The following is an 18,316-nucleotide window of genomic DNA, read 5'->3' on the forward strand; positions in this document are numbered from 1 at the left end:
CATGTGGACACAGCAGGAGATCCTTTCAGGAACTGAAACTTTGCTTGGGTCTGAGAGACAGAGAGCCACCAAAAATCCAGGCAAAATTCCACCTCCTCACTAATCTATCTCTGGGCAGCAGCAAAGGCTTTTGGAAAAACCATAGGAAAATGACCTGGTATGGATTTGTAGGCCCCCCTTGCAATGGGGAAGCTGGAGAGGAGGTTCTCCTTCAGGAACTGTAGTGATAAGACAAGGAGTAATGGGGTCAAACTGAAAGAGGGGAAATTTAGGTGAGATATATGGACAAAATTCTTCCCTGTGAGGGTGGTGAGGCCCTGGCACAGGGTGCCCAGAGAAGTTGTGGCTGCCCCTGGATCCCTGGAAGTGTCCGAAGCCAGGCTGGACAGGGCTTTGAGCAGCCTGGGATAGTGGAAGGTGTCCCAGCCTGTGGAAGGGGTGGAACAAGATGAGCTTTAAGGCCCCTTCCCACCTAAACAATTTCACAATTCTAACTGTGGTGGATCCCTGCCCTTCTCAAGTGACCACAGCTCAGTGGGACTGTTTAGTCCCAAGTGGGGGATCTGGTCCAGGAATTATCTGCTGCCACCTTTCCTGTGTGGCCTGGAAGCAGTTCCTGCAGGAAACCTCCAGCTGTTCTCTGCTCCCTGTGTATGGTTCTGTCCATGTGCTCGAGGGCTGTTGTTCAGCACTCACGTTCCTGCTCAGGACTGCAGCTCATCCCAGAATCCCAGGATGGGCCAGACTGGAAAGGATCACTGGAGGTCACCTGGTGCCACCTCCCTGCTCCAGCAGAGCCACCCCAGAGCACAGGGCACAGGGTTGTGTCCAGTTCATTCTGGAATATCTCCAATGAGGAGATTCCACACCCTCTGTGGATAATCTGTTCAGTGCTTGGTAACTGCACAGGGAAAAAAAATTGCCTCATATCCAGGTGGAATTTCCTGGGCATCAATTCCTGCCTATTCCTTTTATCCTATTGCTGGGCCCCACGGAGCAGAGCCTGGTCCCTGCTCTGAGCCCTCCCTGCTGACAGAGGCAGGGAAGACATCCCCTCAGGAATAAATAAAGTACTGGATATTTGCCTTTTTACGTCCAGGAAGATGAAAAAGCAAAAGCTGGAAGGTGTTTTAGCTCCTGTCTTCCCCACTGTGAACAGTTTAAGACCTGTTTATGGGCAGAAATTAGGCAAGATGGGAATATCATTATCTGCAGAACACTGTGAAATTCAACAGACTTCAGAAAAGATAGGCAGTGTTCCAAAAAATATGTTTAAATGCGAGCTCCACGTCAAAGGAGGAGGTTGGTTTACCTTCAGCAGCACCTTCAAATACAAAGTACTGCTCAGAGGGAGGGTAAACATGACTCAGGCACAAGTAGTTTTTAAAATAGAGGCTGATAAGCTGAACACCACATAAAAACGACTCCATTGTGTGAATAACAATCAAGTGGGTCCGGCAAGCAGAAATGACCCGTGCTTCGCAAATATAGTTACTGCACTTGGCTCCCTCATGGCTCAGTGCCCTGCTTATAATAAATGGCCTTGAAAAACAGCATTTTTATAGAGAGTGGCTGGTTTGCTGAGCTCCTCCTCTGCTCCTTGCTGTGCTGAGGCAGGAATTGCTCATCACTCAGGGAACCCAACTCAGAACATAAAAGCAACTCCAGCAAATCAAGGCAAGATCCTCCTAATTCTCCTCCTTTGTTTCCAGCAGCAGCTTTTCCCCCACAGTGCTCTCACAGACTCTGGGACCTACAGCTGAGGGACTTTCTGAACCAGACACTGTCACTGCACTTCCAGGATATTTACAGTCACTCATCATTAATGTTTTTCTCCTCCACAAACTCACACATGTGCTCTAGAAACTCAGGTAAGCTTGTGCCATCCACACTGGATAATATCCCTGCTCCATCTATAATTGTGTGCCCTCTAATTATATGTAGCTAAGCTATTACATAACAATCCCAACTTGTCTGCCAAGGGGTGGAATTCGTAAGCAGGCAGGAATGGGAAAAGAAAAAAGGCTTATAAACACCTCTGTGGCAAGATAATCTTATCTCAAAGTCTTAGTTCAAGATTGCTCAGGGAGTTAATGTTTGTGCTTGTGAAAGATAGATGTGTTTGGAATAAGAGAAAAAAAAAGTAATAACGTTGTTTGCTGGAGGTACAGCTCAGCAGAAGGAATCCAGAGAAGGATCTGGAAGCTCTTTGTACAAATGCTGCTGGGAATGAGATGACTTGTCAGGATCAGCTCAGGGAAAGGAGGATTTGATCAGCTTCTGTCTGGAGAGGTGCAGGATCAAATTGAGAGATTAAATCACTGGTCCATCAAACATGGAATTCTGCTTGCCAGCAGTTTGTCACTTTATCCTTCAGAGGACATCCCACTGCCCCACACCCTCCCAGAGCTCCCCTGAGAAGGGCAACAACACAAGAGCCTCTCCTGTGGGCACCCACTCCCTCAGTCAGGAACAGCAGGAGAACCTGGATGGTCCTTAAGGCCCCTTCCAGCTCTAATAATGCCAAGATTCTATGATTCCATCCTTGATTTAGGAGTGAGACTCCCATATCAAGCCCGGCTTCCGAGGCTGCAAAACCCCATCACAGCAGGACTCTACTGGGAGATTGAGAAGGTGTGAGACATGGGATCAGATTTAACTCCAAATACTTTGCACAAACTGCTCCAGGCCCTCTAATCCCGCCTGGCTGCTCATTAAGAACTCCCTTAAGAACTTCCTGCTCCATGCAGCTTTACTGGATGTCTAAGAAATCAAACAGTGCTTGGACTGCACCAAACCATGACATGTTTCTCTGCAGTTTGGGCCAAGTAAAGCCCCTCTTTAGAAGGATTCTTGGCTGGGAAATTTGGAAATTTATCCTTGCTGCCTCCATATAGTCTTGGGATGAAGGGATATTAAAGCCCATCCAGTTCTGACCCCCTGCCACGGGCAGGGACACCTTCCACCACCCCAGATTGTTCCAAGCCCTGTCCAGCCCAGCCTTGGACACTTCCAGGGATAAGGCAGCCACAGCTTTCCTGTCAGGATACCAGTTGGAGATGCAGGGGCTTCAAATGAAGAATAGTTTCCCAGGAAGGAGAAATGAAAAGGTAGAATTTGCAAGGAAGAAGCACAGCTCCAAAACGTCAGCAGAAATAGCTCTGAAGGACATGGTAAAATGTAGGACTGCATTTGTCACCTCACAGGGCACATCCCGGTGTTTGGGATCCAAAACACTCAACCTGGATTCATAAACCACCATACATTGAGCTTTTCTTCATTCAAGAAGAATGTGCTCATTCCAGCCCCCTTGTCCTCTAGAGAATTGTCAAGTTCCCAAACAGTATAAAAAGAAATGTATCCAATGGAGAGTGCAATCCTTCCAGTTCAAGATGCCTCATATCAATTTCCCTTTCTAAGGCTATTTTAGTTTTCCCTTGGGGAATCCAGCAGAATCTATGTGTCAGCCTCACCCCAGCAGGGTCCTTGCTGTGGGCATGCAGCTCCACCAACTTTATTCTCTTCATGGCCTCCTACTTAAAAAAAAAAAAAATATATATAGATAGATAGATAGGATGAGTTTTCTTCTCAGAACAGCTACGCCCATCTCCTGTACACAATCAGCCAGCAGGCTCTGTCCTGTGATATGGTAAAGGCTGTCCAGGAGTTCGATGAGCAGCTGTGAGTGTGGGTGCTGATAGGAGGGTGGATCTCCAGTTTTGAGGCACGGTGCCACAACTCAGCTGTGCTGAGAGCACAAACACAATAATTCCCACAGTCCCTGTCCCACAAAGAGCCTCTTAGCCTAGCAAATGGAATTTTCTGCACCCAAGATCAACCAGGTGGCTCATTCTGCTGGGCTGAAGCTATTTAGGACTTGGCCATAATATGTGACACACTGACCTTGATGGGAAAGGGGGAAATATCTCCTTCAATTGAACTTATAGGAAACAGTTTTGTTGGGCTTTTTTTTGTTGTTTTGTTTGTTTGTGTGTTTGTTGTTTTGCTTTTCTAAACCTAACAGGTCCTGTGACCTCTGTAAGAGTGGGAACACTAAGAAACAGAGCCTAAGCAAGGGGGAGTGAGTTTTAGCAGCTGTTCGTGTAGAACAGCCACTGAAGTATACGAAGGCAGCAGAGGAATTTGAAATGCAGAGGTGATTTTTAGCAGCTCAAAGATCATTTGGGTACTACATGCCTCTCTGATGCCTGGGCAGTCAAGGAGCTGGTGGCACAGCCTAGGAGAGACAATTGTACCGGTGTGATGGAAAGATGATGAAGGGAGAATCCCCCTTAGGAGGAAAGGCTGAGGGAGCTGGGGCTGTTCGGCTTTGGGAGGAGATCCTGAGGGGAAACCTCATCCCTGAGTGTCCCTGTGTGCAGGGAGGCTCAGAGCAGGGCCAGGCTCTGCTCCGGGGGCTCAGCAATGGCACCAGAGGAACGGGCAGGGACTGATCCCAGCAGGTTCCACCTGGACAGGAGGAAGAACTTCTTTCTGTGCAGTGACCGAGCCTGAACAGATTGTCCAGAGAGGCTGTGGAGTCTCCCTCACTGGGGATATTCCAGAGCTGTCTGGACACAATCCTGTGCACTGGCATGACCTCTTTATCAGGGAAGTGGGACCAGATAACCTCCACAAGTCCTTTCAACCTGACCCATCTTGGGACTCTGGGAATTGGGGATTCCGGGATTCGGGGATTCCGTGACCAGTGCTGTGTTGTACCACAGCTCCTGACCAACAGGAAAGATGGAGAGGCACTCGGCACAACAGCATGGAGTGGCAGGAGGAGGCGGAATGGCTTCCCACTGCCAGAGGGCAGGGATGGATGGGATATTGGGAAAGAATTGCTCCCTGTGAGGGTGGTGAGGCCCTGACACAGGTTACCCAGAGAAGCTGTGGCTGCCCCATCCCTGGCAGTGTTCCAGGACAGGGCTCGGAGCAACCCGGGATAGCGGAAGGTGTCCCTGCCCATGGCAGGGGGTGGGATGGGATGAGCTTTAGGCTCCCTAATCCCCCAGAACGCTCCATTTCGCGGCGTCCCCGCGGCCGGCGCCGCCCGCCCTCAGCCCCCGCGGGGCCACCGCGCCCCGCCCGCCCCCGCCGCCCCTCACGGCGCTTGACATCACGCCCGTGTGACGTCACCGCCCAATCCCCGGGGCGGTCCCCGCTGACGTCAGGCCGGCCCCGGCGCGAGCGGCCCCGGCTGAGGGACGGGGCGGCGGCGGCGGCGGGAGCGGGAGCGAGCGCAGGGTGAGCGCGGGGCCGGCCCGGGCCGGGCTGGGCCGGGCTGGGCTGGGCCGGGCTGGGCTGGGCTGGGCTGCGGGGCCGGGGAGCTTTGGGAGACTCTTTTAGGGGATTTGGAGCCGCGGAGCCGCCCCGCTCCCGGCGCGACCGAATGAATGAGGTGGGGGAAGGGCGGCTTCTCCGGCACCGCGCGGTCCCCTCCTCTGGGGACACCTTGGGGACGCTGCTGGGCCGGGACCGGGACCGGGGCGGGGGCGGCGGTTCGGTGCTCGTGGCGCTTTTGTGCCTCACCGCAGACCCGCTGCGGGCGCGTTTTGTTCGTGCCCATCACCCGCAGCGGCCCCTTGGCTTCATCAGCGGAGGCTGTGCCGGGTGTAGTGCAGGGAATCGGGGAGGGGTTTGGGTTACAAGGGACCTGAGAGAGCATCCAGTGCCACCCCCTGCCATCAGCAGGGACAGCTTCCACTAGAACAGGGTGCTCCAAGTCCCGTCCAGCCTGGCCTTGGACGCTTCCAGGGATCCAGGGTCAGCCACAGCTTCTCTGGGAAACGTGTGCCAGGACTTCTGCACGCTCACACCCAAGAATTCCTTCCCAATATCCTATCTAAGCCTACTTTTTTTTTACATTTAAAGCCACTAGTCCTTGTCCTGTCCCTCCATCCCTTGTCCCAAGCTCCTCTCAAGCTCTTCTGGAGCCCCTTTAGGTTCTGGAAGTGGCTCTGAGCTCTCCCTGGGGCCTTCTCTTCTTCAGGCAAACACCCCCAGCTCTCCCATCCTGGCTCCAGAGCAGAGGGGCTCCAGCCCTTGGAGCATCTCCGTGGCCTCCTCTGGACTCTCTCCAGCAGCCTCACTCTTCCTGGATCCCAGATCTGGAGGCAGCTCTGCAGGTGGGGTCTCACCTGAGCAGGGACAAGGGGCAGAATCTCCCCCTCCCCTCCTGCCCATTCTGCCCAGGATCCATGGGATGTTCTGGACCAATCTTCCTTACCTGCTCCGGGAGTTTCACGCTGTTCAGCAGCTGCGTAATCTCCCTTTTTTTTTTCTTTTCTGTTTATTTTTGGTGGCTGAGGTCAGGTTTCCAGCGGGTCCCTCACTGCTCAGGCTGACGTCTCCTCTTGGCAGGCTCGGCGAGGGGCTCGGCCTCATCCTGCGTCACCCCTGGGACAGGAGCCGTGCGTGTGTGTCAAGGTTATTTCAGCTGAGCTTGGCCAACAGCTCCCTGCCAGAGGGAACAGCTCCAGCCTGGACAGCCTTGCACATCCCCCTGCCAGGGGACAGCGGCAGGGACGCGGTGTCCCAGCTTGGGGGGCTCTCAGAAGCCTGTGATGTGTGATTTGGGCTGTCCAGGCAGCAGTCACTGGGGTTGAGCTGAGAGTATCCCTTAGTTTTTGCAGCTTGAGTGCTCCCAAATGCAGGGATCTGATGGAGATTCCACTTGGCAGCACTTGGGCACCAGAGAGGCTTTCCCATGGGCAGCAGGGCTTGTGCTTCATCTTCTGGGTGCCCAAGGAAGGTGCTCTCTTTCTCCTCAAGCTCTTGATACAGCTGGGAAAATTAGAGGAGCTTCCCAATGCATGAGCAAACCTGCAGGTCTGAAGCAGAAACTGTGGGGTTTGGAGCCAAATGAGAGTTGAGAACTTGGAGCTCAGTGTGCTGGTGTGGACCATATTCCCGAGGATGTGGTTGGGAATCTGTGAGATCCTGTGCCCTGCAGAGTCCCTTAATTTTCTGCAAAAGGAGAAAGTTCTGCATTCTTTGGTTTAGCTCCCTGGAGGGGCATTCTGTGGCATCCCAGCAGCTGTGCATCCCCAGAAATCCTCTGGGAGCTCTGGGCTTTGGTTTGACTTCTCTTTCCTCTCTCTCCCCCATTTTCTTTGAAGCTTGCAGTGGGACTTTCCAGACCAAGACTGTCTTATCTTTCTTATCACCGTGATAATAGTTATTCTATTAATAACTAACTTAAAAGAACTGCTGGTTTCCATAAACATTTCTGACTTTTATGTGAGTGACAGGTGTTGCTGCTTATGTAACACTTTGGAAACCTCACAGAGGATCAGCAGCTGGCAGTTCACTCACTAAATGTCATTCTGTGAATGCGTCTTTTTTTTTTTTTTTTCTTTATTCCCTCTTTTCCCTCTCCCTGTGCTTTAATCTTCTTACAAACCCCAGAAATTTCCTGCTATCCCAGGCAGATTATTGTACATTGGAACACGTGTTTGCTTTCTACTAATCCTTTGCACTGCCACTAATTAGTTTAAACTCTGTCCTTCAGCCACGACCCGAGGCTGGCTGGTTCTGGGACTTGGAGGAGCTGCTTGTGCACCTTCAGAGCCCTTTCCCTGCCTGTCCCAAACTTCCAGTCATTTCAAAATCAGGCAGGAGAGGACAGTGATATCCCTGGCGGCTGCTGCTCTCACACGCACATTTTTTTTCCCTTTTTTTTTCCGTAAGGTGTGGGACAACTCCTACTCTCTGCCAGGTTGTGATTGGCTTTCCACAGAGGCAGTGTCCTATAAATTGCCTTCTCTGCTCTGCCTCTGCCCTATCACCAGCTGAGAACCCAGGTGAGTACAGGAGAGGGGAAATTCCAGCTGCAATTTCATTGCTTAATCCTTAAAATTAGCCTTGGTTAAATTAGCGGAGTGGGGGAAATAACCTTGATATTCCAGGATAAAACTTCCTCATTTTGCTGGCACTTTCTAATATCGGTTTGAGTTGATAAATGAGATCAGGGACTGAGAAACTTTTCTGAAGGGGATATGGGGGGTGGTGGTAAAAATATATTGTGAAAATATATCATGTAATCATGGAATGGTTTGGTTTGGAAGGGACCTTAAAGCTCAGCCTGTTTCATGGGCAAGGACACCTTCCACTATAAAGGATATCTATTATTATATAGTTAATTTTTTCCTCTTCAGTTCCCCACAGAACAGAAATATTACCCTTTGAGATAGTAAAAAGGGAAGCCTATAAAAATTTTAATTATTTTACTTCAGTTGGGAAGCCTACAAAAAATTTAAGTTATTTTACTTCAGTTAAATTAATTTTGTGTGTGTGTGTTCAGAGCTGTTAATAACTCCTAGAAGTTATTTAAGATAGGAAACTTGGATCTAGCAGAATGGGCTTTCCTGTCTGAGTTCCTTTTGCAAGTTAATCACTGTGTGGGGCTGGCTCCAGCTATTTGGGGAAGTGTTTTTAAGGCATAATTTTGATTTCTTTATATATCTGTGCATTTATGGTTATTTAAGTAGCCAATCACACCTGGTTTTTTTTCCTCTTTTCTATTTGAAATAGAAATAAATGTCATCAGTGGAGGTTTTTTGCAGCAGCTCTGCTGCCTGACTCTTTCAGTGCCTGGTATAAAATGTATTTCTGTTCTGAGTCAGACTTGGGAGTAAATTCTCAGCTTAAGCCTTTGTGGTTTCACGCCAGGGTAGTTTGGAAAAACCAGTCCAGTCATTGGGAGACCAATTTTAGTCACAGCCAACTTTTGTTTGTACTTTGCAGAGCTCAAAATGCCTTTTCAGGTATTTGGAGTGGAAATTTTTTGTCACACAGAGAGTGAGTCTCTCTCAGTGCTGGAAGATTTTATTCTTCCATGCTGAAATAGGAAGGGAATATCATGAGAGCTGGTGCCTGGTCCAGATGCAATTTGGATATTTCCAGGGATGGGCACTCCCATCCCCTTTCTGGGAATCTCAGACCAAGTCTTTTTGATCGGTTTAAATGTATTTTTTTGATAATGCAATTTTATGGGGCTGGTTTACTAGAGAACAGGCAGTTTAGCAAATCTGTATTTAAATTGCAAAACTCTCTCAGGTACCAGAAAATTCTCTGTCAGATGACTTGAGAAGTGAAAGGAACGCCCACATTACTCACTTGTTTGCTTTTCTCTGGAACTGGTATTCATCTGCAGCAATTAAGTGCTGCAATTTCTTGTGGAGAGCTTCCATCTACCTGACTCTCCTTTTTAGAATATAAGCCCCAAGAAAGGATTTGACAGGGTAACCTCATCAGGCAAGTCTGAAATATGCTTTCATCTGGGAATTTACATATTCTAGATCCTTGGGAAAGAGTTAAAAACTGTTCAGAGGGGATAAGGAAAAAATAAATGTTTGTGCCTTGAGGATTTTATTTGAGAGAATTAAATTTTGTGCCTTGAGGATTTTATTTGAGAGAATTAAATTTGCACCTTAGAAATGACCAGTTGTGCCTCTGTGTGTCATTTGTTTGGTGTATTTTACATTTCCTTCCCCAATATGAAAGACTTAGAGAGAAAGAACCCAAACCTGAATGCAGCACAGAATAAAGTATAATTGTGTGAAATACTTAGGACATTTTCCGGAGCCCTGGCTAAGCCCTGCCACTGCTCTGTTTGCTTTCTGGTACTGTCCATCCTGAGTGTTAAATTGGAGTAAATCTCCCTTTTTTTCAAGAGATTTCCTGCTGCCTCCTTGGCTCAGCTGCTCTTGCTGATGCAATCCCGAGGAGTTTTGCTTATTCACAGCAGCTTGCAAAACTTTCACTCCAAACGTGGCATCACAGCAGCTTTGTTTTATTCTGTATTTACGCTTAACATCACAGCTTTGAGTGGTGTTTTAAAAAAAGTTTAAATTTGAGCTTTACAGTGTTCTCCCTGCCCGTTTTCCTGGACTGTGGATACTTTCCTGAGCTCACTCCAGGGAATACATTACCTCTGCTCATGTTACATACCAGGCTGCTTTCAGCCCTTGCTTAGCACAACCCCCCAGCCCTCGATGGCATCAAGTTCCTCTGAATCCCTGCGGGGTTTTCTGGGGAAATGTTTAAAAGTCTTGAATCACTCGTGACTCATCTTTTCTCTCTCTCCTCTCAGCACACCCGAAGGGAGAAGATGCCAATCGTCAGGAACCTGGGCAGGGCTGCCAGCCAGCTGCTGCAGAGCTCTGGCTGTGGCTGTGGGGTGTCCCTGGTGCCCGTCAGGGCCATCGGGGTGTCCCCACGCCAGGTGGCCTCCGACGCCAGCTTCCACTCGGTGACGTTCTCCGAGTCGGATCATCCCCGGGTGCTAATCACAGGTCAGCATTCCTGGCACAGCCGGGCTCCTGCTCCTCAGCTGAGCTTTCCCATTGCTCTCCTCCCTCCCCAAAGAGGGCAGTTCTGGAAGCAAAAATACCCAAAATATCCCAGAACTGGGATGATCATCGGGCAGCAAGATTGGAGTCCCGTGTGAGCTTCCCTGTTTTCGTTCCAGAACTCTTCTAAAACCAGTTCCTTGAGAAAAAAAAAGTCAAAGCTTCCTGACTCACTGAGAAAATCATACTGATTCTTGATGTGATACAGATAATAAAGGAATTCTGCATTGTGACCCCTCTTTTCCTCTGATTTTTGTCTCTTAGGTGGTCTTGGCCAGCTCGGAGTGGGACTTGCAAAGCTGCTCAGGTGGGTCACCATTCCCTGGCTTGCTGTGAGGGAGGAATTCCAGCTTCAGCCATCACTTCTAAGAGCAGTAGTTGTCTGGAAAGTTGTTTATAAAAGAAATCCCTTTTTTTCAAATGCTGATTTTGCCTCTTGGCTTGGTAAATAACATTAATGGTTGGACTTGATGATCTTAAAGGTCTTTTCCTTAATGATTCTTAATGATTCTATAATTAAATTTCCACCATCATTTTGTTTGTCCTTCCTGTGCTTGCTGTGGGTTCCTGACGTTTTTTCTGTGTGTCCATTGGTCACAATTCCCAAAATAGCAGGATTTTGCCTAAGGACCTGTCTGCTGAGTTGTTTGCTTCCAGTTAAACGGGAGTATTCAGAGTCTGAACCCTCAGAGTTTTCCTTCTTTTTCCTTCTCCTCTTCCCCCACCTCAAGCACAGTTACCTCCTTTTTTATGATATCTTTTCAAGAAGTGTGAAATGCTCCAAGAGCTCTCCCTTATCCATGTCCTTGTGCATATCCAGCTCAGCTCCACTTTATCATTTGCTCACAGTCTTTGCTGGAAGGGATTTGGACCAAGACCAAAAGTGAGCAGACTCACTGCACTCAACACTGTGGCAGTTTGAATATTTTCTACCATTTCTGTGATATATTTTAAAATTATTTAGATAATGGGAGGCCAGAATGTGCTCCAATGCCCCCAGATTTGCTGTCTCCGACAGCCTTGTGTTGATCAGCACAAGGTCACAATTTCTCTCCTGTATTTGCTTAGTTGATATAAAAGTAGCTGCAGTTACAACAATCTCAGTGGCTTTTTGTTGTCTGCAGGGAAGTAAATTATCCCTGGGTAAAATTTTCTGTAAGAAAAGGGTAGGAAAGTCTCTTTTCCCAACATATTTTCACTTTCTAAAGAATTTCTCTCTCCTTATGCAGACCTTGACTGCTACTAGAAGTATTTTATCATTTTTAAAGATGCTGTGTTGATATTTAAAGGATTGTTGGGGTTTTTTTGGTGTAGTGCAGTAACTGATTTTATTGTGGAAAATATTGTTCCTCTGCTATCACTCCTGCAAAACAAAATAGCAACGATGGATTATCTCAAAAAGCTGTGGACTCACTGCTCCCTGTGGGTATTTTTACACAGGAAACGCTTTGGAAAGAACAATGTGATCTTGTCTGACATTAGAAAGCCTGCAGATAATGTTTTTTATAGTGGTAAGTGACTGGGGAAGCACATGAAAAAAAAATCTTGACTTTACCTCTGATGTTCATAAACTAATTATCAAAGTGATAAGTGGATTACACTGACAAGCTGCTGTTCAGACCTTCTGCATAATGCCTCTGTGCTTTGAAATCTTGCCAGGATGTTGGTTTCTTCTCTTATTCCCTTTTCCTAAATACTTCTCTTTGCATTTTTTCACTGCTCCTTTGCTGCTTTGCTGACTCGAATAACTATCTGAGGCACGTTGTGCTCCTGCTGTAAAAAGAGGTGCTTTTGGAGGGAGGAAGTTGGAAATGAAACTTGTGCTTTGCTTTTACACGCTCAGGGGATTTTTATTATGAGGTGGATATAGAGCTGGATTTAAGATTCTTTGATCTTCACTGGAAACTTGCTAAAATTTTTCCTCAGCATCGCTGTTTAGTGATGTGTTTAGGTGGTAGAAACAGCAGCCTGAGCTTCCTACAGAACCTTCCTTCCATCCACTCCTGACAGCCAATCTCCCACTGCTTGCATCTCCCCCAGGCCCTTTTATCTTCGCGGATATCCTGGACTACAAGAACCTGCGGGAGATCGTGGTGAACAACCGCATCACGTGGCTGTTCCACTACAGCGCCCTGCTCAGCGCCGTGGGAGAGGCCAACGTGCCCCTGGCCAGGGCTGTCAATATCACCGGTGTGTGCTGGGTTTTAAGTGCTGAAAGCTCTCTCAGGGGAATTTGGGAGGGGTATCAGGGAAAGGTTCTTCCCCCAGAGGGTGGTGGGCTCTGGAAGAGCTCCCCAGGGAATGGGCACCGCCTCAGGAGTTTTTGGAGCACAGCCGCTGCCAGAGCTCCAGGAGTGTTTGGACAATGCTCTCAGGGTGGGATTGTTGGGGTGTCTCTGCAGGGCCAGGAGTTGGACTGGATGATCTTGATGGGTGCCTTCCAGCTGAGAATATTCTCTAATTCCCACAATGGCTTGAGAAAGCAGAACTATTCTGATAAATTTGTGTTGTTTTGGGTTTTTTCCCAGGTTTACACAATGTTCTGGATATTGCAGCTGAGCATAATTTGAGGCTCTTTGTTCCAAGCACCATTGGAGCCTTTGGACCCACCTCTCCTCGAGATCCAACTCCTGATCTCTGCATTCAGAGACCAAGGACAATCTATGGAGTCTCCAAGGTCCACGCTGAGCTCATGGGAGAAGTGAGAATTTTTTATTTTATTCATTTCCTAAAAGGTCTGGGAGAACTTCACTAAAACAGGTTTCCCAAAGAAGCTGTGGCTGCTCCATCCCTGGAAGTGTCCAAGGCCAGGTTGGACAGGGCTTGGAGCAACTTGGGATAATGGAGGGTGTCCCCGTCCTTGGCAGTGGTTGGAATGTTCTTTAAGGTCCCTTCCAACCCAAGCCATTCCATGATTCTATGATTGGAACTTCATTGCTTTTGTAAGATTCCTCCCTAATTTCTTTTCCCCATTTTTCCCTCCTTCAAACTTTAGTACTTTGCAATAGTCAGAGGCAGCTCTGAAGGTCAAATATCTTTTAAGTTTCATTGGGAAAAGCACAAAGTGTGGGAAGCTGGCAAACAGCTGACTTTCAGTGTCATTTCTTTCCCTGTTTTTTATGGCTTTGGCCTCTGTGCCAATGTGAATGGCACTGCAGAAGGGACAGTGCACAAAACCTTGTGACAGCAGGTACACAGTGATGACTTTTTACTCCTCCTCTCCAAAAAAAGATTTTCAAGCCAAAGCCTTGGGAGTCTGCACATGCACAGCTTCTCTTTTGGCTTTGTAGTTAAATACCATTTTTAAAGCTGATATTTTTATACAGTTTCCTCATGTAGGTCTGAGGACTGTGTTATCCTGAGAAGTCTCACAAACTTGGGAGTGTTCTGTTTCTGAACACTGTAAATCCTACATGAGTAGCACGGCAATCCATGTCAAAGATCCATATCCACTGATGTGGATGTGAGCTGGAAATGGCAGGGAGATCAGCTGCCAGGCAGGGAATAGGGATTGTTCAGTTATTCCTTTCCTTCCATCCCTGTCCTGGGACAGCTGAAGGGTCATCCTGTGTCAGATTTTTCCTGTGAGATCCAAGGGGGTGTGACCAACTCTTGGTGTGTAACTCTGTGTTTCTCTCCCCCTCCCCAGTACTACCACTACCGCTATGGCCTGGACTTCCGCTGCCTCAGGTATCCCGGGATTATCTCTGCTGATTCCCAGCCTGGCGGGGGAACAACTGGTGAGTGACTGGTGCGCCACAAGAGGGGTGGGGAGGACTTTTCACAAGGACATGGAATGACAGGACGAGGGAGAGCCAGAGGCCTGGGTTAGATGGGATATTGGGAGCAAATTCTTCCCTGTGAAGGTGGGGAGGCCCTGGCACAGGTTGCCCAGAGAAGCTGTGGCTGCCCCTGGATCCCTGGAAGTGTCCAAGGCCAGACTGGGATAGTGAGTGGCATCCCTTCCCATGGCAGGGGATTGGAACTGGGTGGTCTTTAAGCTCCCTTCCAACCCAACCCACTCTGTGATTTCATGCTGAATATCACACAGTCCTGCTGCCAGATTTGAGGCAGGAGACTTTGGGGTTGTTCTGAGGTTTGTTCCCTCTCATGAAGTGCACAACACAGATTGTACACGTCCATTTTTCTCTTCCCCAGATTATGCTGTCCAGATTTTCCATGATGCCATAAAGACTGGCAAGTTCAAGTGTTACCTGAGGCCGGACACCCGGCTGCCCATGATGTACATCGACGACTGCCTCAAGGCCACGCTGGAGGTCATGGAGGCCCCTGCAGAAGCCCTGACCATGAGGACCTACAACATCAGTGCCATGAGCTTCACTCCTGAGGAGCTGGCCCAGGAGGTGCAGAAGTATGTCCCCGAGCTCCAGATGTCCTACAACGTGGATCAAGTCAGGCAGGCCATAGGTTAGTATCTCCCCTGGCAGCAGGTAACCAAAAACATCACCGGGGCGAAATAAAGTCTCTTCTCTTTTTAGGAACTGACAAATTGCTCCTGCGCAGTTCAAGTCTTAAGGTTCAAAATTCAGCATTAGTAGTGATGAAACATCTCAAAGTTCAGCGAGATTTTTTCCTAAACCTCACCTTTTTTGGTTCTTTTTGTTTTTCTTCCCTGCAGCTGACAGCTGGCCCATGAACTTCGACGACAGCAACGCCCGCAGGGATTGGGGTTGGAAACACGATTATGACCTCCCCGAGCTGGTGACCACAATGTTTAGCTACCTTGGGTCTGACTCCAGGATTGCCCAAGCTAACTGAAATGCTTTCAGATGTTTCCAGATTTCCACAGAGGACCAGGAAGAAATGGCTGAATTTTAGTTTCTGAGTTTCTGAGTCTTAGAGCATGTCAGTTACTAATTTTTGTAAGTAGCGACAGAGTTGGGCAGAAACATCCTGTAGCTGGAATATCCTTTATATAAACAACAGCACTGGGTGCTGTCCCCAAACACAGCACTGCTGACAAACACAGAGTTCTTGAACTTTCACACTTAGGGAGAAACACCAAAAGTAGCACTTACTCCTGGCTGATGGCTCTCCAATCATTCCTGCCTCTTCCTTGGCAAACAACATGGGATAGCATTGTCCAACCTGGCCTTTCAGGCATATCCCAAAAAATTAATGGTAGATTTTGCGTTTTCCTGGACGTTAGGAGGATCTTAGGTTGTAGGAAGATCCTTTTTACTCTTTGCTTACAAAAGAGACATCAGAAGAGCTGTTTCATGTTTCCAAGTTGCAGGGGATCGTTGCAATTCTAGTTTGAAATCAAACTTTGCTCGATAGCTCCTATTTATATCTCTCTTTAGTGCTGTTTCAGCATACACTTTTCTATAGCTAGGGCATACAGAGAAGCATTCTTATGATGCTGCTTATTAATGTGAAGTGTAATAGGACTTGAATTCTCATCATGCTTTAAAAAAGCCCAGAGTTTACAAGCAAAGCTTTGTCCTGTTCTCTGCAAGTGCCGCTGCCTTCAGTGCAACCTTGGAGGGAGAGCTGAAATCCGAAGAGCTGCTCCATGCACGTGAGTCTGGGTGGGATTTCAGGGAGGCCAAGCCCCTGGCTGGGGTTTTTAGCAGTACTTTTGGTTCTCCTGGTTGTTTGGTGTCCCTGGACAGTGTTAGATTGCCTGGAACAAGTCTTAAAGGTGGGCTGAGGATGGAGCTTTACTGTAGAGCTGGGTCAGCCATGGAAATCTTTCCTGTTCACCCCATTTTCCTCATGCACTGTGTTTGTAGATGCTGTTTATATGTAACTCATACCCTTTTATTCTTCAGAGAGGGATCCAGAAGCTGAAACCATCTTCTAGCTACAGCTAAGGGCTGTTCTGCTTGTTGAGTTTCATGCACAGGAGATTCTGGGATGAACAAGGGAGTTTCAGTTGATGTGTGAAAGGAAGAGGTGTCAGTTCAAAAGCTACTTAGGAGACTTCAGGAAATGACAAACTGGAGAGACAGGAAGGTCTTTGTAGGTAAAACAGCAGTTTCCATGGATGTGAGTTTGAGCTGTCAGCTACTCTAGCTGAGAAACAGCCTCTGGGAGCTTTGGACTTTATTTTTTTTCAAAGAAAAAATACCTTTCATTTTCAAAATGACTGGAAATTCCCTACAGGAAGGTCTTTTTTTTTTTTTTTTTTTGTCTTGTATACTCCAGTAGTGTGTGTAGGTAAAAACATTCAAGTTTTTGTTGGGTTTGTTGTTTTATTTTTGCCTACAACTTGTTTGCTGTGTTTTCTGTGACAGTGCTTTGGTGCTTGTGAGTCTGTTGTCTTCTCTGTAACCCTGCCATGATCAGACTTCTATCTCTTTGTGCAGGGGTTCTCCTGCAGGGAATATGTTTCCTCACAAAAGTAACCTTCCAATGAAGATTCTGTGGTGAAACTCAGTTATTTAAAACATTTGTTACACTTGTATCTCTTGGTTTTGTACTTATTTTATCTTTCATCTGTGGGCAAAGTAGGAATTTCCCAGGTATCTAAGCTCAAGGGTCGTGGCTGTTACTGAAACATTTTTATATTGTTTACATTGCTGAAAGGACAAGTTTTAAACCTTGACCACTGTTGTAACTCTCATGTAGCTCAAGTGTAATTTTTGGCCCAATGGGCCGGTGAAGTTGGCCCTTCCTTCACGCCCTGTGAGGAGGGACTGGCTGGGCTTTGTCCTCTGCCCTGCCCAGGAGGATGGGATCCAGACTGGATTATCTCCCAGGGACGTGGAGCCAGCAGGGCTGGAAAGGAGCTGAAGTGTCTTGTCCACTCCTCAGTGCCTCTGTTCCACCCTCGGGAAGTGTAAAATAAAGAATTCTTGATGGGTCTCACTCCATTTCCTTTCGTCGCTCAAAGTGCTGGGGTCTGATCCCCTCACCCTCATTCCCAGCTCCAGTTTATTGGAGTCAACACGAGTGAGGAGCAGGAATGTTCTTTCTTCCAAAACACTGTCCTTGGTGGTGGAATTACACAAAAGCCTTGGAACAGGTGGCACAGCAAAGGTGAAATTCAAACCTGTGGCATTTTGAGCACAGTTTTGTTTTTCCTGCCAAGATGTTACTGGTCTCATTTAGGAGCAGCCATTTTAGTAACTTAATTTTTTTTAAATCTGAAATAAACCATGTTCCAGTAGAGAGTGGTCTGGAGGAAAATGTGGTGACAATCGGGACATGTTATTAAATGTGTCTGTAATGTCTGCATCCTGTTTGAAATTCTCATTTTCATTCTCTCCAATGATCTTTATATTTTTTTTCCCCATGTCTTCCACATTAATTTCTCTTGTAATCATGTCAACTTTTTTTTTTCTGTATTAAACCAACTTAATGTGGTTCAAAAATCTACCTTTTGCTACCAGTTGGAAGTTTGACTTCTGGGCCCAGACTTCCCTCGTGACCCTTGAGCACTGTGGCTGTTAAATTACCTATTCAGGACAAAAAAAAAAGTAAAAAAAAAAAATGTTGTTAAGAATATTTTTTCAACTATTGTTCGTTGTGGGTGATGCCTACTTTAATAAAATCCTATGCAGATGGATCCTGAGTTTGTCATCCTTGGCTGGAGCAAGTGAGAGCAGTGCTGGGGGCTCCTGGGCAGTGATGAGGGAGACAAGAGAGGTGGAGAGGGACTTTGGACAAGGATGGAGGGACAGGACACAGGGAATGGCTTCAGACTGCCAGAGGGCAGGGATAGATAGGATATTGGGAAGGAATTCTTGGCTGTGCGGGTGCTGAGGCCCTGTTGGGTCCCTGTGTCTGTGTCTGGGCAGGTCCTGCCTGCCGGTGTTGCACAACCTGTGATGGGTCAGCAGGAGAAGCTTGGGTGAGGACGGTACGCTCGTAACTCCCACAGCCCCACCCTGCCTCCTTAATCCCAGATAAACCCTCCCTGCAGGGGGAGCGGGGCCTTTCCCTCCTCCCACATCTCGCCTTGCTAATGACGGGAGCCTCTGCTGGAGAGA

General features: G+C 47.7%; 1 protein-coding gene across 1 annotated transcript; it reads left to right on the forward strand.

Annotated features, from left to right (window-relative positions):
- Positions 1-5,225: 5,225 nt before the first annotated feature.
- LOC134564404 (L-threonine 3-dehydrogenase, mitochondrial-like) lies at positions 5,226-17,892 on the forward strand. Its single transcript, XM_063423239.1, has 10 exons — positions 5,226-5,250; positions 7,696-7,808; positions 10,100-10,301; positions 10,623-10,665; positions 11,799-11,869; positions 12,399-12,548; positions 12,887-13,059; positions 14,008-14,098; positions 14,517-14,786; positions 14,998-17,892. Exons 3-10 carry the CDS (start codon positions 10,118-10,120, stop codon positions 15,135-15,137), a joined length of 1,122 nt encoding a protein of 373 aa, XP_063279309.1. The 5' UTR covers positions 5,226-5,250; positions 7,696-7,808; positions 10,100-10,117; the 3' UTR covers positions 15,138-17,892.
- The last annotated feature ends 424 nt before the right edge of the window (positions 17,893-18,316 follow it).

The sequence above is a fragment of the Prinia subflava genome, chromosome 2 (assembly GCF_021018805.1).
Source record: "Prinia subflava isolate CZ2003 ecotype Zambia chromosome 2, Cam_Psub_1.2, whole genome shotgun sequence".
NCBI classification, from domain to species: Eukaryota; Metazoa; Chordata; class Aves; order Passeriformes; family Cisticolidae; genus Prinia; species Prinia subflava.